The following is a 9,350-nucleotide window of genomic DNA, read 5'->3' as shown; positions in this document are numbered from 1 at the left end:
GCAATAATATTCTGTTTATGAAAATTAAAGACTTTTCACACATTTATGAAAACTTTCTCACTAACCATAAATACATATATGTATATTTAAAATATTTATATAAAATATGTATATATAATTTTCTGAGATGGAGTCTTGCTCTATCTCCCAGGTTGGAATGCAGTGGCACGATTTTGGTTCACTGCAACCTCCACCTCCTGGGTTCCAGCAATTCTCCTGCCTCAGCCTCCAGAGTAGCTGGGATTACATTATATATATACACACACACCCCATAATATATATGTTACATGTATATACTATATATAGTGTATATATGTAACATATATACACTATATATAGTGTATATATATATATATATAACTCCTAGGTTCAACCAATCTGCTGCCTTGGCCTCCTAAAGTCTCGGGATCACAGGCGTGAGCTACTGCGCCCAGCCTGCGTCTTTATTTATTTAGTTCAATTGTGTCTCCCTCTGTTTCTGCACATCATGTGAGCACCTGAGCAAACATCTCCCCATGATCTTGGATGTTATAATGAATCGTGTCTTACTGGTGTACCTCTTTAGGCTTTGAGCCTGAGAGAATGACAAGCGTCTTAGAATATTTCATTTAAAAAATAAATTTTGTGCTTTTCTAATGTTTCAGGAATTTTACTTCTGTTGAAAAAAGGGCCATAAGATGCAATTATAATAAATGTATTTCTGGGAATGTAGAGAAATATTTTAAAAGACTCAGTTCCAGATCCGGCACATCGTTGACGTCATCGTTGCCCGACTGCTTTCTAGGAGGACTGGAGTCAAAGGTTGTGAGTCAGCCATAATGGCAGCTGAAGAAATTAATGAGGACTATCCAGTAGAAATTCATGAATATTTGTCAGCGTTTGGGAATTCCATTGATGCTGTGGATGAGATGCTGAAGAACATGATGTCTGTTTCTAGAAATGAGTTGTTGCAGAAGTTGGACCCACTTGAACAAGCAAAAGTGGATTTGGTTTCTGCATACACATTAAATTCAATGTTTTGGATTTATTTGGCAACTCAAGGAGTGAATCCTAAGGAACATCCAGTAAAGCAGGAATTGGAAAGAATCAGAGTATATATGAACAGAGTCAAGGAAATGACAGACAAGAAAAAGGCAGGCAGGCTGGACACAGGTGCAGCTTCAAGATTCGTAAAAAATGCCCTCTGGGAACCAAAACCAAAAAATGCATCAAAAGTTGCCAATAAAGAAAAAAGTAAAAGTTAACTTTTTGGTTTTTATGTACACATAGTCAGAAAGTACATCTTTTGTTTTTTTTCCACAAAATAATTCTGTGGTAGTGCAAGGTTTAAATGTATTCCTTATTGAATTAATATGTAAATTTACAGTAAATTTGTAAAGCTAAATATTTTCCTCTCCAAAGGGTGTTATCTTTATTGATTTGCACTATGAGGATTTTAACATTGTGATATATTTCATATTTACAATTTACCATCTCTTTTGATGAGACTCATTTCTTTATATAGGTCAGTCTTGCAAGTACCATTTTCTAAGCAACTGTGAAATTTAAGTGAAATGTTCTTTGTAAATATTTGTACTATTTTAAATGAAATAACACACTTATACCATCCACAGACACATATAAAATACTCAATAAAGGCCAATTAATGTAGTTGATTGAACGTAGCTCCAGATACAGTTACTCCCCCAATTCATTGTCTATTTCTTCTTTCTCTTAATTATTTTGAGCTTATCAGTTGTAGCAAAAGCACACACTATTTTTCCTCTGCAGTAGTGTAGACAACATAAACAATCTCTTGGTAGAAGTTTTAATCCAGTCATTGCTTTATTTTATTTTGTTTTTTTATTTTAGATTCGGAGTTTCATGTGCAGGTTAGTTACATGGATATATTGTGTGGTGCTGAGGTTTGGGCTTTTATTGATCCTGTCACTCAAAAGTGAACCTAGTATCCTATAGATAGTTTTTCAACCCTTCCCCGCTCCCTTCCTCCTCCTCTTTTGGAGTCCCCAGTGTCTTTTGTTCTCATCTTTATGTCTGTATGTACCCATTGTTTAACTCTGAGTTGTAAGTGAAAACGTGCAATACTTAGTTTTCTTTTTCTGCATTAATTTGCTTAGAATAATGGTTTCTAGCTGCATCCATGTTGCTACAAAGTCTGTGATTTCATTCCTTTATGGCTGTGTAGTATTCCATGGTGTATATATACCACATTTTCTTTGTCCAGTAGACCACTGATGGGTACCTAGGTTGGTTTCATGTCTTTACTATTGTGAATAGTGCTGTGATAAGCATACAAATGCAGGTGTCTTTTTGGTAGAATGATTTATTTTCCTTTGGACATATATCTAGTAGTGGGATTGCTGGGTTAAATGGTAATTCTATTTTTAGTTTTCTCGTTTGTTTTAGACCGAGTTTCGCTCTTGTTGCCCAGGCTGGAGTGTAATGGCGCCATCTCGGCTCACTGCAACCTCCGCCTCCTGGGTTCAAGCAATTCTCCTGCTTCAGCCTCCTGAGTAGCTGGGATTACAGGCGTGCACCACCACACCCGGCTAATTTTGTATTTTTAGTAGAGATGGGGTTTCTCCATGTTGGTCAGGCTGGTGTCGAACTCCTGACCTCAGGTGATCTGCCCACCTCTACCTCCCAAAGTGCTGGGATTGCAGGGATGAGCCCCCACGCCTGGCTGGAGCAGCCTCTTTCATCACATGCTTACTGGGTCCCAAGTGGAAGTGCCCCTGCCTCATCTGCAACAGTGCAGTGGGGAGGGGAGGGGAGAGGCAAGAGATGACACCCTCTCCACGTCCATTCCCAGGTTCTTATCTTGACTCCTTCAGTGAGTAGTGCTGTGGCCATGTTTCTTTTCCTCCAATGGGGGCTTTGGTGGGCTGCACTCCCCCAACCTTGAGTGGTCTGCACTGAGGGTTATGACACCAAGGGATCCGCAACTCCCCAGTGACCTCTCTCTGGTCCCCTGTACTTGCTGGAGTCAAGTGGGTTGTGGGGTATGTCTGTGGGCAGTTAGACAATGCAGTGGCACCAGTGGTGTACAATTGTTATGGTACCTGTGGCCTGCGGTTTTCAGTCCTGCAAGTGGCCATGAGGCCTGCCCAGTTCATGCTCTCCTGACCTGGTGCGTCTCTTCTGGCATCCACACTGGCAGCAGGCCCAACTGGCTAGGCTTGTTCTAAGCTGTCTGCATCTAGGTTGCTGAGCCATTCCAGGTATTCTCAGCCATGAGACCCCATGGGGGAGAAGCCTTGGCTATCAGGCCCTGCCCTTCCCGGTCCAGTCTTGCAAAGGGGTGGGGGGCACCCAGATCCCATGCTGGCACATGGACCCGCACAGCACTCTTCTCTGTGCAGTACAGTGGACGTGTGCTGTGGGCATCCTTCTGTGAGACTGGCCAGGTGGGCAGTCTTGGGAGGTGCTGGGAGGTAGTGGGAGTGAGGTGGTAGGGGGAGTGTGGTTCAGATGCACCTCGGTCCCTCGCTCAGTGCGAGACAAAGCGTCTTCAGAAATCAGCGTTTGTGGTTGTGTTTTGCTACCATGGCACAGCACAGTGAAGCCTTCTGGGCTTTGCCCAGATTCAAGCTGTGCCTCTGCTTGTTCTCCAGGCGGCTCTCCCTGGAAGTCCAAGCGTTTATGGGGATCGTGGGAGCTCCTGTAGCTAGGTCCACAGGGGTCCATGGATGGAATGTGATGCCTGAAGTTCTTTCATCACCAGCTCCTTAGATTTGGTCCAGGTCCGGGAACTGTTCCTGGCACCCAGCAATTCCAAGTAGGCTGTGAGCTTCCTCCCTCTAAAACCATGGTGTTTGCGTGGCCTCTCCATTGACCCTCGGTGTTTTCTCAAGAGATGCTTGAAATGTGAAGGCTTCCTCAATACTTTGGTTCCTCTTCGTGGAAGAAGCACCCTCCAGTGGCTTGTAGTTGTCCGTGTTGCCTCTTTTTGCTTTAAACCAATGGTGTGATGGCCATAACCCGGGTTTGAGTATATGTATATATATATATAGTTGTTGTTAGGATGTGGCCTCTAATTTTTTTTTAATTTCCTTATTTAAAATGAGAAAAAGGCCGGGCGCGATGGCTCAAGCCTGTAATCCCAGCACTTTGGGAGGCCGAGACGGGCGGATCACGAGGTCAGGAGATCGAGACCATCCTGGCTAACACGGTGAAACCCCGTCTCTACTAAAAATACAAAAACTAGCCGGGCGAGGTGGCGGGCGCCTGTAGTCCCAGCTACTCCGGAGGCTGAGGCAGGAGAATGGCTTAAACCCGGGAGGCGGAGCTTGCAGTGAGCTGAGATCCGGCCACTGCACTCCAGTCCGGGCGACAGAGCGAGACTCCGCCTCAAAAAAAAAAAAAAAAAAAAAGAGAAAAAAATATCTGTAGGTTTATCTTACCTTTCTGTTCCATTTCCTTCGCCCTCTTAAGCAAAATATTTCTTTCTGAACTCTTTTCTTTCTTCATATACCGTATGTATAATATGTACCCTATGTACAGTACCAGCTAAGAGCAGGTGAGTCATGATAATGATATTCTGCTTTCATTATTTTCCTCACTTCTGCCTTCTAGGTATTCACAACTGACATAGATTTACCAAAAATTTACAGTGGCATAAGATTGTCTGCCATCTTTCTTTTTTCTTTTCTTTTCTTTTAGTTTTTTGGTTGAGACGGAGTCTCTGTTGTCCAGCCTGGAGTGCAGTGGTTCTACCTTGGCTCACTGCGCCCTCCACCTCCCAGGTTCAAGCGATTCTCTGCCTCAGCCTCCTGAGTAGTCGGAACTACAGGCATGTGCCACCACGCCAGGCTAATTTTTGTATTTTTAGTAGAGATGGGGTTTTGTCATGTTGGCTAGGCTGGTCTCAAACTCCTGACCTCAAGTGATTCACCCACCTCGGCCTCCCAAACTGTTGGAATTACAGGCGTGAGCCACTGTGCCCAGCCCGTCTGCCATCTTTCTAGGATTCTAGGAGACAGGCCATGTATCACCCATGGCCTATCTCCAGAGACAAATCTACCCATATAAGGTTTCGTATTATGTCATTTTACCAAAATAAGCAATGGGATGATTGTGTCTGTCATGCGAGTCCGTGTGAAGAGACCACCAAACAGGCTTCGTGTGAGCAATAAAGCTTTTTAATCACCTGGGTGCAGGCAGGCTGAGTCTGAAAAGAGAGACAGCGAAGGGAGATACGGGTGGGGCCGTTTTATAGGATTTGGGTAGGTAAAGGAAAATTACAGTCAAAAGGGGGTTGTTCTCTGGTGGGCAGGAGTGGGAGTCACAAGGTGCTCAGTGGGGGAGCTTTTTGAGCCAGGATGAGCCAGGAAAAGGACTTTCACAAGGTAATGTCATCACTTAAGGCAAGGACCAGCCATTTTCACTTCTTCTGTGGTGGAATAGCATCAGTTAAGGCGGGGCAGGGCATTTTCACCTCTTTTGTGATTCTTCAGTTACTTCAGGCCATCTGAGCATATCCGTGCAAGTCACAGGAGATTCAATGGCTTAGCTTGGGCTCAGAGGCCTGACAGTATCCATCAGCGTATCAACCAAGAAAAAGAACTAGTATATATTTAGAGATGTGTTGCAAGGAACTGGCTTATGTGATTATGGACGATCCCTTGAGAAAGTCCAAAGTCCATAGGAAAGGTTGGGCGAGAGCTGATGCTGTTGTTCACAGGCAGAATTTTTTTTATGGAAGACTCAGTTCTGCTCTGAAGGCCTTTTTTCCAACTGATTATTTCAATAATCAGGACCACTTATTTAAAGTCAGCTGGACCAGGCATGGTGGCTCATGCCTGTAATCCCAGCACTTTGGGAGGCTGAGGCGGGCAGATCACCTGAGGTCAGGTGTTCGAGACCAGCCTGGCCAACGTGACAAAACCCTGTCTCTACTAAAAGTACAAAAATTACAGGCATGTGATGGCACATGCCTGTAATTCCAGCTACTCGGGAGGCTGAGGCAGGAGAATTGCTTGAACCTGGGAGTTGGAGGTTGCAGGGAGCTGAGATCATGCCACTGTACTCCTGCCTGGGCAACACAGTGAGACTGTTAAAAAAAAAAAAAAAAGCCATATGCTTTATTTAGGATGCTGAGGAACATGACAAAACCAATGAATCCATGAGCATGGGCCCACTGCTGTAACTTACTTGCTAGGAAGTGAGCTCCTTGGTTGGAAGCAATGTTGTATGGCGTACTAAGACAGCAGAGAAGGTATTCTGTAAGTTTACAGATAGTTCTTTTGACTGAAGGATTGGGTGCAGGGAAGACAAAAGCATATCCAGCATGTCTATTCCAGTAAGAACAAACTTCATTCCTTCTACAGTGGTAGTGGTTGAATGTAATTATTTTTCCTCTAGTTACAGCTTATCACCCTGGGTGATGGTGCTACACTGGGGACTCAGTGTTAGCCTCTGATGCTTTCTGTAGGTATGATTAAGAGTGTCCAATGGTGATAAATTGCCACATTTAGTCACGAACTCAGTGCTCTCTCTATTACTGGAACTGGTCATTAGGGCTTTTAAAGTTTGGTTTCTTTTTTTTTTTTTGAGATGGAGTCTTGCTGTCACCCAGGCTGGAATGCAGTGGTGTGATCTCAGCTCACTGCAACCTCTGCCTCCGGGCTCAAGCAATTCTCCTGCCTCAGCCTCCTGAGTAGCTGGGCTTACAGGTGCCAGCCACCATGCCTGGCAAATTTTTGTGTTTTTAGTAGAGACGGGGGGTTTCGCCATGTTAGTCAGGCTGGTCTTCAGCTCCTGACCTCGTGATTCACTTGCCTTGGCCTCCCAAAGTGTTAGGATTACAGTCGTGAGCCACTGTGCCTGACCAGTGCCCTTAAAGTTTGTTTGATTAGAGAACCAATCTTAGAAACCCAGAATCAATTCAGAAAACTCATCTATAATATTCTTTGTTATACAGCCACTAACAGTACCAATATCTGTCAGTCAAAATTTGACCAGAGAAACAGAATCAGTTTTCAAGGAAATTGACTTACACAATTGTGGGGACTGACCAGGCAGGAAGGAAATTTGTAGGGAAAGGTGAGCTGACACTCTCAGGCAGGAGCTAAAGTTGTTCTCCAGTCCCACCCACATTATATTGAATAATCGGTTTTAGGTAAAGCCAATTGATTTTATATATTAATCACACGTGCAAAATGCATTTATAGCAACACCTGCATTCATGTTTGATTGATAAACAGCAGAGCTTAGACTAGCTAACTTCACACATGGCCAGACCACCACATTGATGATGGAATAAAACACGTTTCAGGAAAAGCTGAGGAAAATGTGAAAAGTACAAAGTAAGGTGAGATTTTTTTTTTTTTTTTTTTTTTTTTGAGAAGGTGTCTCGCTTGCTCTGCCACCCGGGCTGGAGTGCAGTGGTGCGATCTCAGCTCACTATAAGCTCCACCTCCCGGGTTCACGCCACTATCCTGCCTCAGCCTCCCCAGCAGCTGGTATTACAGGCCCATGCCGCTACTCCTGGCTAATTTTTGTATTTTTAGTAGAGACGGGGTTTCACCGTGTTAGCCAGGGTGATCCACACGCTTTGGCCTCCCAAAGTGCTGGGATTACAGGCATGAACCACCGCGCCCGACCTCCACTTGTTAAATAACATGGCCAAGCCAAAATAATTAAGAGATAAAAGAACCTGAACACAGAGAAGAAAATGCTTAAATATGTGTAAACTAGAGAGCACAGAACCAAAGTCATATTTGGAAAAGTATCATGATAGATGCAAAATTACCTAGTAGAATCTGTACTTCTACTTAAAATTCAACTTACCCTTAATCTAATTACTTCAAAATCCTTTTATAATGGTGTTAAATATTTAATGACGGGATTAAGTAGAAAGGTATTTAACAAATGGGTGTGCCCAGGTTCAGTGGCTCATGCCTGTAATCCCAGCACTTTGGGTGGCCAGGTGGGCGGATCACCTGAGGTCAGGAGTTGGAGAGATGGGTGGGCCATCCTGAGTTTTGTTGTATCTTGTGTCCCTGGCAGTTTTTCAGTGAAGCTACTAGACTCTGGAATGCAGGCCACCCTTCCCAGTATGGATTTGGCCAAAAGTTCAAATGGTAAGTTCCTATCAGCCTGCTCACTGTTCTCTGTGTTGATTCCAAAGGCCTTGTTTGTTTTCCAGAGTTTATGAAAGTTTAAATCATGGCTCAGCATAGTGTCTCATGCCTGTAATCCCATCACTTTGGGAGGCCGAGGTGGGAGGATCACCTGAGGTCAGGAGTTCGAGACCAGCTTGGCCAACATGGTGAAACCTCGTCTCCACTAAAAATACAAAAATTAGCTGGACGTGGTGACGGGCACCTGTAATCCCAGTTACTCGGTAGGTTGAGGCAGGAGAATTGCTTGAACCCAGGAAGTGGAGGTTGCAGTGAATCGAGATGGCGCCATTGCACTCCAGCCTGGGTGATAGAGCGAGACTGTCTCAAAAAAAAAAAAAAAAAAGTTGAAATCAAAACCATGATTAGAAGGATATGCTTTAACTTTTTAGTTTTTTACATGATATTTACTATTTTATTAATTTTATGTATTTTTCTAATTCTGTTGCTTCTTATTTTCTTGCATGTACTGTTGTGGAATTTCTGTAAGCTTTTGCTCTGTATTCTTAGATCATTGCCTATCATATTTCCTAAAATATGAATTTACACCTATATGTATCCTTACTAGCATGACTTAAGATATGTTGCTAAAGTAAAAACATAGAGTCATCATTGGATATATTGGTTTTCCATCTGAAATAAATGTAATGTGCTCATGCCAGTAATTTTAATCTATAAGCACATTCTTCATATTCTTTTATTCCTTTTCATCTTTGCTAGGCTCACTAGAAAGAGAGGCCCGGCGAAAGAGGATTGTTTTGAACCAGCATCAAAAAGATACCCTCCAGGCGTGGTTTGAAAAGAATCCTTATCCTGGTATAGCTGCCAGGGATCAACTGGCCAAAGAAATTGGCATTCCAGAGCCTAGAATTCAGGTAGGCATTTGGTTTCTATTTATTTTCTTTCAAATTTAGGTAAAGAGAAAAGCTAGGTAAGCACTTTCAAACAATTCTCTTAGTTCTTGTATTTTGCCAAGAAGTTTATTCCTGTTATGTAAAGGAAAAAATAAAACAAATCAATAACTCTGTGTTTCTCTCTTTTTTTTTTTTTGAGACAGGATGCCACTCTGTCACTCAGACTGGAGTGTAATGACTCAATCACAGCTCACTGCAGCCTCAACTTCCTTGGCTCAATCAATCCTTCCATTTCACCCTTCCAAGTAGCTGGGACTACAGGCATATGCCACCATGACCGGCTAATTTTTTTTTTTTTTTTGAGACTGAGTCT

The 9,350-nt window shown here is 43.2% G+C and overlaps 1 protein-coding gene and 1 pseudogene across 2 annotated transcripts in view; both read left to right on the top strand.

The window, feature by feature from the left end:
- The first annotated feature begins 744 nt into the window (after positions 1-744).
- LOC105502515 lies at positions 745-1,596 on the top strand (annotated as a pseudogene). The gene has a single exon (XR_001000356.1). The product of XR_001000356.1 is annotated as a nuclear nucleic acid-binding protein C1D pseudogene (transcript).
- A 6,463-nt stretch (positions 1,597-8,059) lies between these two features.
- The window catches only part of LOC105503053 (double homeobox protein 1-like), a 14,831-nt gene continuing 13,540 nt past the window's right edge, over positions 8,060-9,350 (top strand). The window contains exons 1-2 of the mRNA XM_011929786.1: positions 8,060-8,084; positions 8,844-8,998. Coding sequence (XP_011785176.1) covers positions 8,060-8,084; positions 8,844-8,998 — 180 coding nt within the window. The remainder of the gene's footprint in view (positions 8,085-8,843; positions 8,999-9,350) is intronic.

This window comes from Colobus angolensis, unplaced genomic scaffold (genome assembly GCF_000951035.1).
Source record: "Colobus angolensis palliatus isolate OR3802 unplaced genomic scaffold, Cang.pa_1.0 Scaffold12, whole genome shotgun sequence".
In the NCBI taxonomy this organism is placed as follows: domain Eukaryota; kingdom Metazoa; phylum Chordata; class Mammalia; order Primates; family Cercopithecidae; genus Colobus; species Colobus angolensis.
Note: the sequence above shows the minus strand (reverse complement) of the source record. Positions and strands in the feature narration are given on the sequence as shown.